This window comes from Panthera onca, chromosome C1 (assembly GCF_046562875.1).
Source record: "Panthera onca isolate mPanOnc1 chromosome C1, mPanOnc1 haplotype 2, whole genome shotgun sequence".
NCBI lineage: Eukaryota > Metazoa > Chordata > Mammalia > Carnivora > Felidae > Panthera > Panthera onca.
The window spans coordinates 113,243,032-113,262,337 of record NC_138346.1 but is presented as its reverse complement, the minus strand read 5'-3'; the positions used below and the strand labels follow the sequence as shown (position 1 = coordinate 113,262,337).

General features: G+C 44.2%; 1 protein-coding gene across 4 annotated transcripts in view; it reads left to right on the top strand.

Annotated features, from left to right (window-relative positions):
• The window catches only part of ARHGEF4 (Rho guanine nucleotide exchange factor 4), a 260,980-nt gene that overhangs the window by 167,684 nt on the left and 73,990 nt on the right, over positions 1-19,306 (top strand). The window contains exon 1 of one of the 4 annotated variants that reach the window (XM_060623856.2): positions 2,313-2,905. The exons of the other annotated variants lie outside the window; for them this stretch is intronic. Coding sequence (XP_060479839.1) covers positions 2,518-2,905 — 388 coding nt within the window. The 5' untranslated portion in view covers positions 2,313-2,517. Of the gene's footprint in view, positions 1-2,312; positions 2,906-19,306 lie in introns of those variants that run through there. 4 annotated transcript variants of the gene reach the window in all.

Below are 19,306 nucleotides of genomic sequence, written 5' to 3'. Positions count from 1 at the left end.
ACAGGCTAGATCAGCCCATGCTGCTGCCATCTGGAGGCACCACCTTTGTTACCATCCATTCAGTATCACACATCATCTGCTCATCTGTTCTGAACCCACAGAACAAGAATGTTCTTCTCGTCCTGCTTAACTGGCCTCTTGCTCAGCTCCATGCCCCCACTCATTCCCCCACAGGCACTTACCAGGCACCCAGCCTGCAACAGGTGCTCTGCTCACACTGAGACACAGTGATAGGTAAGGAGCTGCTGCCCTCACAGCATCCGTGGTCTATGGGGGCAGACAACAGATAAACAACAAGCCATTGACAGATGAGTCCTAGGAAGAAATAAATGAAGTTTCACTGAGGAGATAACATTTTCTAAGATCTGATGTTGAGAAGGAGCCAGTACCTTGAAAAGCAAAAAAGAAGAGCATTCCAGGTGAAAGGAACAATAAGTGCAAAGGCCCTGAGGCTAGAAGGAGAAACAGCAAGGTGGCCACAGTGGCTGCAGGGCAGAGAGCAAAGGATGGGGGAGATGATCAGAATTGGAGAGATAGGTCAGGTCAGTACACGGGTTTTGAGGGTCTGGCTAATTGTGAAGAGATGCTTCTGAAGGGTTTGAAGCAGGAGCGTGACATGGTATGATTTATATTTAGAGCTCTCTCAGGCTGCTCTGTGGAACAAGTTAAAAGACTAAAGCAGTCTTCCAAGCACAGTATGATTCTGGTAGCAGTAAAGTAAATATGGACAACTTTGACACTTATTCTGGAGGCAGAACCCAGACTTGCTGATGAGTTGGGAGTGGTGTCTCTTGATCTGTGCCTCATGCTGGCAATGACCATCTCCTTCCTGAGCAGTTCTTCCCACCCACAGGAACTTATCTCAGAGCCCTCAGCCTGACAGCCACATAAGAACATGAGGGGAGCCCTTCTTGCAGAACCTCCCATAATCAGGAATAAGGGGAGGACAGAGTTGTCCTTCCCGAGGGCAGGAAAGGATAGAGGCATGGATAAGAAGTGTGCATTCCAGGTATGGAGTGGTTAGGAAAGCACACAGTCTCCTGGAACAAGTACAGTAAGTTGAGGGAGGAGCTTCAAGATGCGTATTGGCTGAGTCACCCCCCAGGGCCCATCAATTGAACACCCAACAACACCAGCATTACCTTATGCTTGTATAGGGTTTTGTACTTTATATAAATGTTGGCATGCCATTGTCCCCAGCCCCTGAGTCTATTAAAAGCAGCAGATATTAATATATTAATCTGATAGAGGAGATAACAGAGGGCCTACAAAGAGAGGAGATAGATATTATGAAGACACAGGGTTCCCCATGGTACAGCGCTAGGAGCACACAGAGGAGACAGGCAACAGGAAACGGACCCCAAATGCAAAGAAGGGGAGAAAATGACCACTTTTGCAGCATCCGCCCTATACCAGCTGGTATGTGGCCTCTCATTTCATCCTCACTGTTGTTAATACTTCTGTCACTTTACAACCAGCTTGCTAGGGCTTGGAGGAGTTGGAGGAGGGATGTTGCTGGGGGAGGGGGGTGGGGTGGGTAGGAGGTTGGGAGGGAAGGGTCATTAAAAAGCTGATAAGTCCATATCAATCCATATTAGGACTTCCCTCACACATCTCACGTCCAAGACCAAGTCTCCCACTGTTTTCACCTCCCAGATTTTGTATTTCCTATAAGTACTTCTTGATGTATTGTCCTTGTATGGAACAGTGGATGTACTTCACCCTTTAGGTACACTCCAAGAACCTACAAAACGCTCAGGAGTGTCTGGGAGGGTCCGAGGAAACAGCAACTTTTTTCCCTAACAATCCCTATCCTCCCCCAAAACAAACCCCTGTAATCCCTGGCTGTCTTGTGCTTTGGGGCTCCCATTCTCATCTGTGCCTGCTGCTAGACTGTTTCAGGCACTTTCGTGGCGGGACCATGCTCCTGAGCGGGGCAGGCGCCTGCTGACTGGCTCTCCCTCCGCACACCTTGAGCGCGGAAGGCCCGGGGGCTGGGGGCGTGTCCCGGCCAAGCGCGCTCCCCCGAGACGATGTTCGCTGAGGTCAGCCGTAGCCCGGCCCCGCGCTCCCGCCTGCGTTCCCGCCCCCACGTGGGCACGGACGCGCTGCCCGCAGTCTGAGCTGGGTCCCTGCGGAAGAGAAGCGAGCGCCCACCGGCCCTACGGGTGCGTCCCTTTGTCAGATGATCCCAGCCTAACTAACACACGCCCGGGAATGCTGGCGGCGGGGCGCGGCCGTGCGGGGACCCAGGGTGGCGGTGCCCCCGCGCGCCGCCGCCGCCGCCGCTCCAGGTCTGCGTGCGCGCGTGCGTGAGCGCGAGCCGACCGGGCCCGCGACCCGCACCCGGGTGGCAGCCGCGGCTGTGCGCCCGCCAGGCTGGCCGGGGGCGGGCGGCGAGCGGTGGCGCCGCGCCCTGCCTGCTGGGCGCCCGACCGCGCCCCGCGCCCGCCCCGCGCGCGCCCCGCAGAGCCTGAGCGGGCGGCGGCCGACCGCGAGCCTCCTTAGCGGAGCCCCATGATGTCAGCCGGGCCGGAGCGGCGGCCGTGCGGCGGCGGGGATGGGGCCGGGGACGCCGCGCGCCCGCCCGCACGCCCCTCGCCCTCCGACGGCGCCGCCGGCCCCAGCCCGCTCGCCCCGCCGCCCGCGGCCCAGCCGCCGCCGAGCCTGTGGCTGGAGCTCGGGCCCGCCTGCAGCCGGGCACAGCAATGCCCGAGCGAGTCGAGCGGGCAGACGAGTGGCGACCTCGGCACCAGCAGCAGCGGGGGCAGTAGCGCCGGGCTGTCCCCGGGCTCGGACTCCGACAGCAGCGGCGTGGTGTGCGGAGGCCGCGGCGGCAGCGGGGGCATGCGCGGCGCCCTGTCGCGCTCCTGGAGCCTGGAGAGCCTGCGCTCGGCCACCGCCGGTAAGGGCGCCGTCCGCGCCCCTGCCGCGCCCCGCGTCTGTCCTCTCGTGACCTGCCGCTCCCCCTCCCCCGCGACACTGTCTCGCCTCCTCTTCTTTCCTGTCTTCTCCTCCCTCACTCTCTCTGATTTTCGCTTCCATTTTCTGGTTCCTTGCTGCCCGCTGCGTCGCCCTCCAGATTCCTTTTCTTTTCCCTGCTTATCTTCTGATTTACTGCCGCCCCGCCTCCCGTCATGCCTGTCCCTTCTTCCCCCCCACTTTCACCAGTGGGCTACCTGTTACAGCTGGGACCTTGTTTGCCCCCCACTCCCGTAGCAGGGCGCGTCGTCAGCCGGGAGACTGAGTGTTTAAGGTGAGAATAGAATTTGGTCCTTGATGCAACTGTTCTTGCTTGACCAACGGCACGTGGCTGGCTTTCCGAACTGCAGCTTTTTGACCTCTAAAACGGAAGAAGGTGGGAAAGGGCTCGCTGGTCAAGGGTGGACCAGATTCATTGTGTTTGGTCCTGGCTTCAGGACAGAGGCGCCCCACCCAGAGGAGGGGGCTTGTCTCGGGCCCTCTGAAGCAAGCAGTGCTATTTCTCCGAGATAGGGTTGCTCTGGGGTCCCCAGGACCATGTGCTCCCCGCTCTAGTCGGAGGACCGCGTTCTGGCTACAGATTTAGAAGACTTTGACCCTACGTATTAGTTAAGCAAGTCCAGAGTGGTTTTATAAATGGTGATCCCCAACCCTTGGTTAGTTGGCAAACTGGATTCTTTGTATTTTACTTCTTGCAAACATTCAAAAAGTTATTTTTGAGCCCCTGAAGTGGGAGCTGTAAAGGAAGACAGGTACTGCCCAGAAATCAGAAATCAGGCGGTAGGGGGCAGGAGGTAATGTGTGCATTATGCTTATGCATGGGGTAGAGGGTACAGTCTGTGGTCATACCCAGTGGTGGAGGTGGAAGTGAGGCGCTGTGTGTGCTCTGGTCAGAGCCGCCAACCCGAGAGGAGCAGGGGCTGGGGGTTGGGAGGGTGGCATGCAGACAGCAGTTCCCACCCTCCCCCAGGGGTGGAGCATAGATCACGTTGAGGAGTAGAGTCAAAGGTTGGCTCCCAAGGGTTGTACCTTTACTGGCAGATACAGGGTTGGGACTCTGCTCTAAAGTCAGTGGGTTTAGACAAGGAAGGTGATGCCCAGACGCTTGTATTGAGCACTCCACAATTCTCATCTGCGCTGTCCCAAAACAAACACATGAAACTCAGAAAAGTTGTTGTCTCCTCCAAATAAAAGGTTTTCAAAATTCTGCAGCTCTGACACCCCCCCCCCCATCTCAATTCCCTTGAAACTCTCCTTCCTCTCTGGGGTACTTAAATAGAAACCCCACTTGAGAAAACCAAACTAGATAATACCGTAAGTGAGACTTTAAGGAAACTGGCAAAGGACTCCTTTTTTTCTCTTTGCCCAAATGGCTTTCCTTCCACTTCCAGAGTGAGAAGACATACCAGCTCCACCTTAGCAATGGCAAACAGGCCCAGAGAAGCTGGAGGAGGTGCCCTGGTGTACCCAAGGATTCCTTTGCCCCAGAGCAGGGGTGAGGCAGATGGAAATGGAAGAAACCCAGGTTTATTAGGTGACTCTGAGATTCAGGGGCTCTCCAGACCACACCAGGGGCATGGAGGCAGCCTGGATGAGTTTCAGAGATTATAGACAGCTGTGTGTGTGTGTGAAGTTCTGGGGTGATGTGTGTGTGTGTGTGTGTGTGTGTGTGTGTGTGTGTGTGTGTGTGTGTTGGGGGTGGGGCAAGGTAAAAGCTAAGGCCCAGAAAACTGCTCCTTGAGGGACTCAGAGATGCCCTTACAATGGGAGGGCAGAGTTTAAAGCAGCATGGTATTGGAAGAGTTTATGTGAGGCCCAAAAGCAAATGCCATGCCCCTCACAGAACACAGGTATCACTAGACTTATGGACAGAACAATGCTCGTGCTCAGGGAGTGCTGGTCAGTAACCAACTATGGAGACCCAGGGCTTGAAAGCATTTTGAATCCCCTCTTCATCCTCAGTCCCATCCCTCAACCCTCTACCACCTGCCTTGTTTTGGGAACCCTGTATCAGTAATATCCAAAACTAGATTTGTAACAGTGTACTTCCATGAACGCTGTAGAGCTTTGTGAGTCCATGAAACCATCTCAACTGGATTCCTACAGAGAATTAAGCCCTAATGTCCCAAGACATCTACTGGATGCAATGCAAGAACTCTCTTCTCTTCTGGAATGGTACTAGCTATTTGCCGTCCTTAGGAGGAATTGAGAAAATAAGCACTCAAGTAATACTCTTTGGATTTGTGGTTTAGATGAGGAGATCTCGGAAAGGCTGCCATAGATGAGGAGTCAATGGGAAGAACAAAGGGAGAGTAATTTTTTGAGTACCTTCTATATGCCAGGTATGATGCTGCATGTTACCTCCTTCACCACATAAAATCCAGTGAGGTAAGCATTATTATCCTACAGCTCAGGTACAAAACAGGCCCAGAGAGATGCAGTAACTCATCCCAGTCTGCCTAGCTAGGTCATGTCTCCCTAGAGCTCTAGGTCTGGATCCATGTGATTTGATAAGGGCTCTTTGCCAGATTTGGAGTGGAGGCTGGGCCAGGTCCAGAAAGGAAAGGTTGTGTTGGGTGGGGGAGGACATATCAAAGTACTGTCTTGGCTACTTCCATGCTATTATCTTTATTCAACACTCATGGCTTTTTTCTAGATCCCAGTTACCCCATTTTCAAAACGAAGACATTGAAATCAAAGACCTGACCTCTTCTCTAATCAACTATAAAATTCCATGACTCTAGTCAGAGCTATTGATTTGGGGTGGATACCGTCTGTGAGTCGGCATTTATTGTATGCTGTGTTTCTGTTTGGTCTATGGCTCTAAGACAAAGCATGTGTGTGTTTAATTGAACTACGTTTTTCTCTTAAGAAAGATTAAGAATTACCAGTAAAAGATCCTTAGCAAACTTAATTGTTGTTTTTGTGATTTTGTAATGGAGTCTATTGCTAAACATTTGTGTAGTTGTCATCAAGAACCAGAAAGGCTAGTACTGGAGACTGGAATTGCAGCTTACCTGCAGGGCAGAGCATCAGCCACGGAATCTACCAGAGACCTATAGATTCTCCTTATTTCCAAAAGACTTCTTGAATTTTAAATGTACACTCTTGGCATTTTCCATTGAAACCACACTTTTTCTGGTGCAGAGAGGGCTTTCGTTAAAGGCAGAATCTGAAAATAAAACATAGATGACAAGGTGGAATTTCTGTAACCCTTCTTTCTGTCCTGCTCTTCTCATCTCCCCCTAAGCAACCACCTAGTCTCCATAGCCCTCAGCCATGTTACCACACTGCCACTCCTGAGCTAAGGCTTTTAAAATTCCTACTCTGGGTGTTTTGTCTGACAGAATTAATTCTCAGTTCAGGCTTCTGGAGTTGACAGTTTTTACTACCTGTGCTTTTGCATGGTTAATGCCTTATGATTTCTTCTTAGGAGAAAAGGCTTGCTACTTCCACATTCCTCTGCAAGTCCCTGAGGCATTTTTCTGACTTGGATAGGAATCAGACTTATGAGAAGGCTAGGCCTCTCTTGCAGTCAGACATTTATTTAACACTCATCATGTTCCAGGCACAGTGCTAGGCACTAAGCTGGTAGGCAAATCATATAAGGTTCTTGCTCTTAAATAAATGACAGCACAGAAAGAGACAGACAGTGACAGCTCATTATGAGTGCTCTGATAGAAGTGAACCCAGTGGTATGATGTGTCAGGGGGAACCCATGGCCCCAAGCCACTATCAGTGGAGGATTCTCTAGAAAGACTCACACAGCTCAGAAAAGCTGTTCCAGTTTATTATGGTGGAAGCATACAGATTAAAATCAACCAAGGCAAAATGATCATAGGCCATAGTCTGAGAGAAACCAGGAGCAAACTTCCAGATGTCCCCTCCCATGGAATCACATGGACCATGCTTGGTTCTCCCAGCAACAGCGTGTGACAACATGTAGGAAGTATTGCCAACCAGGAGAGTATGCTGAAGCCTTGGTGTCCAGGGTTTTTATTGGAGGTCAATTACTTAGGCATGTAGTGCCCACAAGACTGACCTTAACTACTTAAGTCTCCAAGCTCTCCAGAGGTCACACTGACACAGTGTAGCCCAGGGACCCCATGGTCAATCACACTGTTAGTATAAAGTCTGGAGTGGCTGAAGGCCCAGGTATACAAAGCCACTCTTATCAGGCAGGATATTTCAGACCCTTAGAGTCAATCTCCCTCAAACCAGCTGAAGGCCAGGCCTTTCTTCAAAATGTGTAAGGTTTGAACATCCCCAAGCCTTTATTGCACAAATGGGGAAGCTCAGAAGAGAGGCACCAGAGTCCACCCGTTATGAGGGGCAGAGATGGGGAGGAAGTAAGTCAGAGAAACCCTTCAGGAGAAGGTATTGCCTGAGTCTTCATGCCTGCAAGTTAGCTGGAGTGAGGAGTAGAAAGAGCCTTCATGAGAAAGGGCCAACATAAACAAATGCAGAACGATGTGCAAATGAAGAGAGCCTGTGTTTACTGAGTACCTGCACAGGTACTGTATCAGGTGCTTTAAATATGCAGGAATTGCAAATAATATGGAATGAGGAGCATAACAAGAGAGAAGGAGGACCAGGCTGTGGCTCCATGCTAACAACTGTGGACTAACAGTTCTTGGAGCTATGGAAAGGTTTCAAGCAGGATGTTGATGTGGTCAAATTGCTTGCATACTTTCTTTCCTTCTTTATTTTATTTTTGAAGTTATACACAGTAAAAGTTACTCTTTTTGCTGTATAGTTCTAAGAGTTTTGACAAATGTATACAGTCATGTAACCACCATGATAATCTAAATACAGAAGAGTCCCATTAATCTAAAAACTTAATGCTGTCCCTTTGTAGTCAATCCCTCTCCCCACCCCCAGTTCCTGGTAGTCTAGTCTCCATCCATATAGATTTGACTATTCCAAAGTGTCATATAAATGGACTCATTGTATTGCCTTTTGAGGTTGACTTCTTTCACCTGGTGTAACGCATTTGAGGTTCATCTGTGTTTTTGCATGTATCAAGTTAATTTTCCTTTTAATTGCTGAATAGTATTCCACTTAATGGATATACCACAGTTTGTTTATTAGTTCACTAATTTAAGGACATTTGGGTTTCCAGTTTTTGTCTATTATAAATAAAGCTACTATGAACATTAGTGTACGAGTCTTTGTATGGACATAATTTTATACCTAGGACTAAATTACTAGGTCATTTTCTAAGTGTATCCTTAACTATAAGAAGCTATCATACACTTTTTCAAAGTGGATGTACCATTTTCATTCTCACCATCAAAGTACGATGGTTCCCATTGTTCTGTATTTTTGTCAGTACTTAGTATTGCCAGTGTTTTATCTGTGTGATATCTCATTTGGTTTTAATTTGCATTTCCTCAGTGAGTATGATGTTGAACATTTTTTCATATGCTATTTGCCAGATATATATCTTCTTTAGCAGAGTGCCTGAATGTTTTGCCCAGTTTTCATTGGATTATTTGTTTTCTAATTACTGAGTTTTGAGAATTCTTCATATATTCTGAATACAGATACCTTGTCAGATATGTGATTTGCCAATAGTTTTTCCAGTCTATGGATTGTATTTTAATTATTTAACAATATCTTCTGCAGAGCAAAAGTTTGTAATTTCAGTGGAACCCAATTTATAATTTTTCTTTTATGGACCATACTTTTACTGTTGTATCCGGGAACTCCTTTACTGAACCTGAGGACACAGTGTTTCCTGTATTTTCTTCTAGACAGTGCCATAATTTTACATTTTATACTCAGATTTTTTATCCATTTTGAGTTAATTTCTATATAGTTTGAGATGAGGGTCAAATTTCTTTTTCTTTTTCTTTTTCTTTTTTTTTTTTTTTTTTTGCTTTTGTGTGTCCAGTTTCACAGCACCCTTTGTTAAAAAGGCTATCCTTTCTCCATTGAATTGCCTTTGTCCTTTTGTCAAAAACCAGCTGTCTACATTTGTGCCTCTATTTCTGGACTCTCTGTTCTGTTCCATTGATGTAAGGGTCTATCTTTTTGCCCATACCATTTGTCTTGAGTACGGTAGCTTTATAGTATGTCTTGAGAAAGATATATGAACCCTCTCATTTTATCCTTCTTTTTCAGTATTACTGTAGTTATTCTGGGTTTGTTGCCTTTCCATATGCAATTTATAATCAATTTATCAATATCTACAAAATGTCCTTCTGCAGTCTTGATACAGATTGTGATGAATCTGTAAATCAGTTTGAGGAGAATTGAGATCTTGACAATATGAAGTCTTCCAATTTTTGAACATTGTACATCAGAGGCTAGGAAGCCAAGCCATGGACTACCCACCAGATGTCACCTCTAGTACCTACAGATTTGGGTGAATTCCTCCCTTCTAAAAGTTTCCTAAATATCCTCACGTTCCTGGGCCTGCCAGAAACTGACCTTCCTCACTGACCTATAGGGCTGGGAACTGTATAAGCCCCAAATCTAACCAGTTTTTCCAAGAAGGCTTTATGAGCATTGGCTGCATAAAGTCAGTTTTAGTTCCTTAAAAGCATTTCAGTGTACTTCATTAAATTCATATTCTTAAATATGATATTCTGTGCAAGGCTTTGGTTGTATAGCCAAGTTTCCAGGTGTGCCTCCTGTTAACAAGGAGGATAGATACTTACTGAACCTATGCAAACAATTATAATGCTATGAAAGTAAGAATACTCAGAGTGTCCAAATTCTAGAGGGCTCAGGCAGGGAGAGAAAGGTGTAATTAACAACTGTTTAATTTTACAAAAGCATGGTCTACCAAATGGTTATTCTTCAGCTGAAGGTAACTTAAGAGGAAAAAAAAGTGGTTCCTTATGTATCCAGAAAATAGAACATTAAAATATTAACAATATTTCAAAGAAAACCCACAATCATCCCTCATCAATTCATATAGTTTAATATAATTAATTCTTTCTCTGGTCTGTCTTGGTATTGCAGTCTCTAAAACCCATCTGCTTCTCTGCTAGAGTTTTAGGAATCCACTATTGCAGTCTCAAAGCCGATTATGTAACATCATCAGAACCCTACACTCAAAGGTACCTGTCATAGTCCCTTTCATGGGATTCTGAGACACTTCGTTGTTGCAGCAGCTCTTGGGCCAGTAGCTGAAGCATCAGAATAAAACAAAACAAAAAACCTATCTGCAGAAGACTTAAAGTGTCTGTGGTTAAATTATTACTAATAACTTTAAAAGTGAGAGATCTCATGAGATTCAAAATAAGAATAATATAACAGACAAGGAATTTTGGATCTTTCTGCAGTATACAAAACAAGATAATAAAGTCAATCAAAACATTTGAGACATAATTATAAACATAATGATTATCCCTATTTTCAAAGAAGATGGTTAACATTATAGCTAATTTATTAAAATAAATGAACATAATCTTTACAGAGAAAAAAATCTTCTGATATAATATATAATAATCCTGAGAAAATTTATTATGAATATACAAACCATGTAGTTAGAATATAGCAAGAATATCAATAAAGAGATTGAATAGTCTGGAGCAGGTCCTAAACATCTGTATATTAACAAAACTGCTTTATACATCTTATTATTTCAATCCCTAATTGAAAACTACTGGCCTACAAAATGCTAGATTCAAATTAAAAAAGTAAAAGTTGCAACCAAATTAACATTTAAAAATAAATGAGATCATGACTTATAATGCTATGTTATTGTTGTATGATACCAGGCAAAGTAGGATCAATACTCTGATAAATAGGAACACATCATGGATAGCAAGGGCATTGGCAATTCTCTATGAACTTGCCATAAAGCATACAATTTCTGAAATACTTATGTTAACCTTTTATCCATTCACATTTAACCTAGGGAAGGTCAGATATTTCTTTTGGACTTGACAGGTCTTCCCATCAACTCATCTATGGTAACATATCAGATAAACATAAATATTTATAACACTTGTATTTTTTACAAGGTGAAAGAACAAATGCTTTGTGATTTTCCAAGAACCCTCTGGGAGATCCCAAAGGCAGTTTCAGGTTCAGAAGTTATCTTTAAGAATTTAATTTTGGAAAGACAAAATATCAAAAGTTGTCAAGAGATTTGAACAGTGATTATGATAAGATCATGGGTTACTGAACAACACTTGACTATCTGTGTAACCAAAGTGTATTTCTAAAATAAACATGATTACGGGGGCACCTGGGTGGCTCAGTCAGTTAAGTGTCTAACTTTTGGCTCAGGTCGTCATCTTGCGGTTCATGAGTTCAAGCCCCATGTCGGGCTCTATGCTGACAGCTCAGAGCCTGGAGCTTGCTTTGGATCGATGTCTCCCTGTCTCTGCTTCTCCCTGCTGACACTCTTTGTCTCTCTCTCTCACTCTCTCTTTCAAAAATAAATAAGCATAATTGTAAGGAATCTTAGCTCTTGTCTAATTAAGAAATCTTTGTGATCTGGAGTGATCAGAGACATGGCAAAGTCAACATAAACACAAAGATTGGTTTCATAATATACAGAATCTCTGCTGTCTAGGCAAAGTACACAGAAAGCAATAAATAGCCCTATACAACCTCATATTAAGAGAAAACCAATAATCCAAGAAATTTTTGTTGTTTTAACAAAGGGAAAACCAAATTCTTCTTTTTTTTGCATAAGTATAATATTTGATACTATAGCTCCTTTTGCTAATCTTATAAAAGCTAGCAACTCTTCATCAGCTTTGACCATGACAAGTTGAACTCTTCTCTCACAACTTTCTAGTTCTATCTATACCCCTCACGGTATACTTCTCAAAGTAGAGAAAGGAAACACATTCATTAAAAGACCCAAATACATATATATAGTCTCTCTGTAGCATTAAAAGAACAAGAATACATAAACTTTATGTTTAGTAATCAATGAACGATTCAGTATTCTATCTTATTGAAATAATCTAAGTATCTATTGACTATCCATCAAGTTAACTCGAAGATTAAGTGACATAAAAATCTTGGAAATTATATTCAAGTTGACATACTTACTATTGAAAGAAAATTTGTTAGAATAATGATTCAAATTTGTTAAACACAAATGCATATTTTTCATAATGGGAAACATTTAGTAACAGTAATGCTAGCTTACTGGCATTAGCTTACTAGCTAGCTTACTAGTCAGTAGGCCTGTATAAATTTAGGAGGAACATACCCAAGTAGAATAAAAACCTACACATATATTAGTTAACACTAATAATTATTTAACATATAGAAAACATCACTCCATTTATTAAGTCACATATTAAACTAGTCAAACTAGTTAACTATTAAACTGTTAAACTGCCATATTAAACTGCCAAAGATTCACCTAAATTATCTGAACTTGAACAGTTAAACTGTTTCTCAGTTATTTTTTTCACGTTGAAAATATTTTAGGTTCAGGGCACCTGGCTGGCTCAATCACAACAGCATCCAACTCTTGAACTTGGGGTTGTGAGTTCGATCCCCACACTGGATATAGAGATTACTTAAATAACTAAAACTTAAAAATATATATATATTTGAGGTTCAATTTCCTTAACTTCTTTAATATTAGAAATATTCAATTATTACAAATGCTAATTTATTTTCAAGCTGATCAGAATAGAACTCCTTTAAGAGATTTTATGATCTAATTTGGTAATACTACCTGAAGTTAGGAAAATATTACACACCTACACAGTGAGAGGGAAAGACCTTTCTGATTACAAAGAGAAAGCTTATAAAAATTTCAGGCACAGGTCAAGCATACACAGAAATACAAAACTCGCCAGTCCAGATATCCACATGCTGGTGGGCATGAAATTCTTAATTGATTTGACCTTAACATAGACAGCTAGACAAACAGAAGACAAACCAGATTCTCTGCCATCTTCACTCAACAGAAACAAGATCTCTATAAACCATTATCTGTTTACAGAGATCACCAAATGGTCAAACCAAGAAACCAAATGAAGCCAGCACCAGAAATCAAGTGAGCACTCAAAAGGAATCAAAATCAAATCCTTACCATGCTACTGATGGACACAAGTGCAGAGCCCAGGACCAGGAGCCCCACACACCACTGTTTCCCCATCACCATTTGGAAAGGAGGGCTCATCAACTGCGTGGAGCAAACAGGGATCTGAAGGCAGGCTCTGGCACTGTACACGTCACAGAACCAAAACTGCCAAAGATGAAGAGCACTGGGCAATAGAGATGGTTTTATTCAGGCTACTGCAGTAGGGAGAATGTTCCTTACTGAGGAAAGTCTTGGAGAAGAGGGAGAAAACTTGGGCTTTTATAAAACAAGAGAGTCCTTACAGGACAGAGGTGGTCTTACCTTAGGATATGGGAGAAAAGGGTGGTACTTTGTGGTAGCCCTTTCACAGAACACAAAAGGATCACAAAAGGGGGGAAGTTTTTCTGTTTTCTGGGACCACAGGGCTCAGCTGAAGTTCAGCATTGTCAGAATTGTTCTTTTCTTTTCAATTTTCAGGAGATTATGTAGATTTGGGATTATTCTTCCTGCAGTGTTTGATAGAATTAAGCAATAAAATTGTCTGGGCCTTGGAGGATTCTGCTGTTGTGGTTAGAAGGGTTTGTTTTACTATGAATTCAGTTTCTTTAACAGATATATGATTATTCAAATCATGGACCTTTGATAGTTGGTGTGTTTCAAGGAACTGGTCCACTTCAACTAAATTTTTGAATGCATAGGCATAAAGTGTTCATAGTTTTCCCTTATTGTGGTTTTAATGCAGGTAGAGTGTCCTTGCTTTTCTTGTTGTTATTGGTAATTTGTGTCTTCTTTCTTTTTTTATTTTTCAGTCAATCTAACTAGAGGTTCTTCAGTTTTATTGACTTTCCAAAGAACCAGCATTTGGTTTCGTTGACTTTTTTTATTTTTCTGTTTTTAATTTCATTGATTTCTTCTCCTTATTATTCCCTGCTCTCTGTTTTCTTTGGGTTTATTCTGCTATTTTTTCCTAATTTCTTAAGGTTTAAGTGTAGACAATTAATTTGAAACCTTTCTCTTTTTCTCATAGAAGCATTTAAACCTATGAGTCTTATTCTAAGCACTGCTTTAGCTATATCTCACAAATTTTGATATGTTGTGTTATTTGTATCCAATTAAAAATATTTTTTAGTTTCCCTTATGACTTCCTTTTTTATCCATAGATTATTTCATTTTTTTTAAACTTCCAAATATGTAGGGATTCTTCCAAATATCTTTTATTGATTTGTAGTTAAATTCAATTATTGTCAGAAAACATATTTTTGTATGATTTAGTTCCTTTAAATTTTTAAGGCTTTATTTTGTGGCACAGAGTATGGTCTATCTTGGTTAATGTTGGGTGCAAATTCCATCTTAAAATCATTTTTATTGTTATACAAGAAGAACAATTAGGAGTCCATCATGAACTAAGCTGAGCTGGAGAGAGTTGAGCTGCCAGGTTTTGGAGTAACTAATTAAGACACGCCAAAATGAAGCACAAGTCCAGCCTTTAATCACTCACTATGATATATAAGCAAGAAGAGAAAGTACTGGCTCCCCCAGTGTTCCATTTTCCCAACTATCAGGGCAGATGGGGAGAATGTGTCACTACTGAGAGAGGACAAAACAAAAGACTCCTATTGTCTAATGGACAGGGGGGCAGGGGTTGGGAGCAGGGAAAGGATAGGAGTACTGGGTACTGAGTCAAAGTGGAGAAAAACATCTTCAAAGTTTCTCTCCTCCCCCCTATTAGGAGGTCTCTGCAGAAGCACCTGAGGAAGGCTAAAGGTCCCCAATAAAGAGGTCTCCAAATGGAGGCGCCTGGGCTAGGAATGCAAGTATGTGTGGGAGCATGGCTGGCCAGGAGGCCTGAGCCTTAACTACAACTCCCTTCAGAGACTGCAGTGCACTGTCTGCTGTGGGCAATGGGCAGGCGGGGGGAGGGGAGGGGGTGGGGGGGGGGGACAGCTTTCCCCAGGAAAAGTCTTTGTGATTGCCTGTGATCAGACCTAAAAGATCCCACATAGGTTTCTGGCCAGAAACCAGACTCTTCAGAATCTCTTGTGGATATCTAAGCAAGTCAAGATGGTGGCCATGAACTAAAACACTAATAATAGGGGAAGACTTGAAAGTAGATTTCACTGATGTGGAGTAGAAGATGTTGCCAGGACTTGGTATAGATTGGTGTCATAGTTGTGTTACCTGAGAAACAGACTCAGAGAGAATCAACATCCATGAAAGAAGGGGAAGGACCTTCAGACTTGTCTTGATTTGGGCCAAGATGGCTCAGCCTTTAGCCTTCCACATTGACTGACTGTGGACAACTGGATAGAGGGGCAGGGCCTTTGGTAAAGGGTCTCCTTAAGGCTTTGGCAGTCCCTGAAAGGACTGTCACTGAAGACTGCCATCAGTTTCCAGGACTGGGCAGCAAGTCTTTTATCAGAAGGAGAACTGAGTGGTGGCTCACAGCAAAAGGGAGTCTATAATTCCTAGATGTTTGATCTAGATACCTGGGTAGATGGAGATGCTCTCACTGAGGTAAAGTAGTCCAGGACAAACAGGTTTAGGGAAGGAAGGTGATGAGTTAAGTTCTAAACATGTTGACAACTTTGAAATCAATAAATAGGATCACATCCTCTTCTTCTAAGCGTACAAAGAATTAATTGCATTAATTATGTTTTTATTTGCTAATGCTTTGACATCTTGGGGCCTTGCTGACACCGTGGAGAAAGCCACTCCCAGACTACCTCTTTCCCAGAGAGCAGACACTCCATCTGAGACCATTCTCTTCTAATGAAGACTGACCAATCCAGAGCCCACACTCCCAACCCCCTCTTTTATGGAGCTCTCACGCTCAGTGCCACTATCTATTATTCCCCTGCCCTAATCATCGCAGGGTCAATATGCTGAAATTATTCACACAAGGCCATTCTAGGCCTAGTTACCCCACCTCACCTGAAACCACCCATGTTTTCCCCCACTCTGTGTGCTTCTTTACTGATGCTGGTGCTTCCCCATGTGGCCTTGCATGGCATACCACACTTCCTGTTTGTAGGGAACTCTGAGTATTAATTTATTCCTTCATGAAAGTCGTTTCCATGTTCCCATGTCTTAACATACCTGATTAAAACAAATCTGAGGTACATTTTTAAACACCAACTTAGGTGATCTGGGCTTCCAGACTTATCAGGTACCTCTCCACCCACCCTCTGCAGTCAGTAGTTGAAAGGTGCAGATGAGGAAGAGAAAGAAGAAAGGCCACTTTAAGGATTTTTCTATGTACCTCACAGCTATCCTATTTCATAAATAAGAAAAATGGGATCTCACAGTTTAAGTAACTAATTTACAGTGATCACATCACAGCTGCTTGATTATCTTAGAGTTGACCTTAGGTCTATCAGATTTCTGGAACTGTTTGTTCATTTTAGCTGCCTCTGCTCTGAGGCTTCTATTTAGTCTCTGCTGAAAAACAAGGAATTGATGCATGGGGAGCTTGTCTGAGGCCATTCACGTGAAAGTGAAGCTAGAAATGTGTACCCGAGAGCATGTGGCCTGGAGCACTAGTCTTGAGCACTGTTCAGGGAAATCCATAGATCAAATCAGTTTGGAAAGCGCAGGTTAAAATGTTTCAGAAACTGTAATTTTCTTATCTGTATGTAATGCTTTCAAAATTCATTTGACTCCACAATTTTCCTGTGTGTGTGTGTGTGTGTGTGTGTGTGTGTGTGTGTGTGTGTACACAGGAAATGCTGACTTCACCCTTCAGTTTCCTGCTTGCATGGGCACCGTGGGATACCATAAGCCTTTCCTGGGCTGTGAGGTCTCTGACAGGGATGGTTAGATAGTCGGGTGAGAAGTTATAAAGGAACCTTCTGAATAATGCTCGCTAAAATCAGCAAATAATAGTGCCAGCAAATAACTGACTTTGAGGGGAGGAGGAAAAATGAAGCCAGATGTGGAAACTCTTACTCCAGGAAGCTTCAGAAAATCAGATAGACAACTCTCAATGAATCCAAAAGTCTCTACTGAAAACCTGACATATGTTAAGATGCATTGAAGAAGAGATGGGACCCCATAGACTGGAGGCTGGCAATGTAAAATAAGAGATACTAGCTTAGGTAAAAGAAGGGATATGCTGTAAGAAAGGCAAAATGCAGTCTGGCCTGCAGAAAGCCTGGGAGTCAGGCAGGTGTGTGTGTGTGTGTGTGTGTGTGTGTGTGTGTGTGTGTGTCTATGCTGCTTTTCTGTGCATCAGCTTCCTTCTTAGTCTGCTTAGGAAAGCCTTTTGCAGGTTGCCTGGAGCAGCTCACAGTGTTCAAGGTCAAATGTTGCAATCTGTCCTCACATTCCCAATTTGAGGTCCCTTGAGGGGGATCCATGGCTTAACACATGTAATCATCTGAAGCCAGCATAGTCACAATTGCCTATTTCCAAGAGGTACCTACAGCAGGGATTTTCTAGTCTCATTAAAAAGCTGCTATTTATACACAAGAAGCAGTGGAGACACTGTTGCTGGAAAGCAGCTCAGACACCACTGTTGAGGAGGCTGAATGGGGAGAAGCTCCTGTGCAGGCTGGCGAGATTGGCTCCGAGAGGTTTGAGCTGGATGGGTGTGGAAGTGCAGCTGGTCTGTGCTTGTGCTCAGGAAGAAGGGGGCTGGGGGACTGCAGGATGGAACTCAAGACCTCCACTAGCAACTGCGGGGGGCAGGCTGGTTTGGGGCCCAGCAAAGGGAGCTCTTCTTATGGACACACTTCATTTCACCAGTGCCTCTGCCTGCTTTTCAGGTTGCAGCCATCTCCCCCAAGAAGAAAAAGGATCTTAAACGGGCTAGATGTGAGAGACAGGTGAAATTTTGGGAAAATAATTGGCAGTAGGTACCTAATAATAATTGCTTCCAAGTACCTGCAGTCCCAGTGCATCCCTTCACCTGGCTTCTCCCCCTTTCTCCTTCAGGCAATTCATCAGGCTTTGAAGCAGTATTCCCTCCCTCCCCCTCTCAACACTGTCTGAAGTGCCTTGGGTGCCCTGCCTGAGGTGGTCTGCATTGATGGGGGAGGGGCAGTTGGGAAGAGCACTTCCCTGGCCCTGAAGCAGCCACAGGGAGAATGAGACCCCTTCAGTGTGTTGTCACATCTCACCCACATTGCAAGTAGACTGGCTCTTCTGTATTCCTACACGGCTTTCTTTTACCATGTCTGTCATGGTGCTCCAGCAAGAATGCAGCTGGACACAGGGGGCCCAGGACACAGCCCAGGGAGCAGAGTGCAGTGCAGGGCTGTACTGTGCTGTCCTGGCCCTGGATACATCCATGCTGGGCCACAGGGAGACGGTTCTGTGAAGTCTGAAGGCAGCCAGCTTTCCCAGATTCTGGAAGGAGCTCTTCAAGAGCCCAACGTGATGGTGGATCTCCACATTCTGATGCTGCTTCTCATGGGGGTCGTAGGCTGAGAGCCTGCAGACCCTCAGCAGTAGGTGTTATGAGCTGTGTCAAGGCCACATTCACTGTGAGATTTTAATGGAAATGCAGCTTGTGAATGTAGTGAAAGATATAGATTAACGTTCTATGCCTCAAATATGATCTTCTAATGTTTTAAAAAGAAATACCCCGTGGGAGGTACTGGAGGATTGCGAAGGACACTGGACTTGTCAGCCACACAGACACAGGGTTTGGATCTCAGGTGTGCCTCTCACTGTGACAAACTGACAAGGGACCTAATTCCCTGCCCTCAGGTTTGTCATCTGTAAAATCAGATGCACGAGATGATTCCAGTGGTTTTCATGAGGAATGAAGGCAGTAATGTGTGTGAAGTTCCTAATTTATTGCCTAGCACATAGACACTAGGTGCTCAATAAATGTATGGAATGAATGCCTAAATTTCTGGCAGTCTGCTGTGGATGAGATCTATGTGAGCCCCCAGAGTACCCAGGGAGCCTGGCTGTGCACCTGTAGTGCAGGCCCTGGCAGGCAGCCAGAGGAGGGCTTGGACGCCCTGAGTGCTATCCCGGGGCCCTCACCAGAGTCTGTCTCAGATTGGAAGCTTCCTCTTGGCCATGGATGACCAGAACTCACAGTTCCAGAGCTGCATCTGTGTATGCAGTATTTCATCCCTGGAAGCAGCTCAGGCCCAATCACAGCAGGTTGGAAATTAGTCACCTGAGAAGTTGTGCTGCATGGACACAGAGAACTGAAATGGATCTGGGGTTTAGCAGATTTAAGAATTAACTTTTAGTTGACTTTTATTGTTACAAAAACAATGTATGTTCATTATAGAAATTTTTTTTTAATCACTTATAATCTCCCAACCCAGAAACCATTGCTATTAACATTTT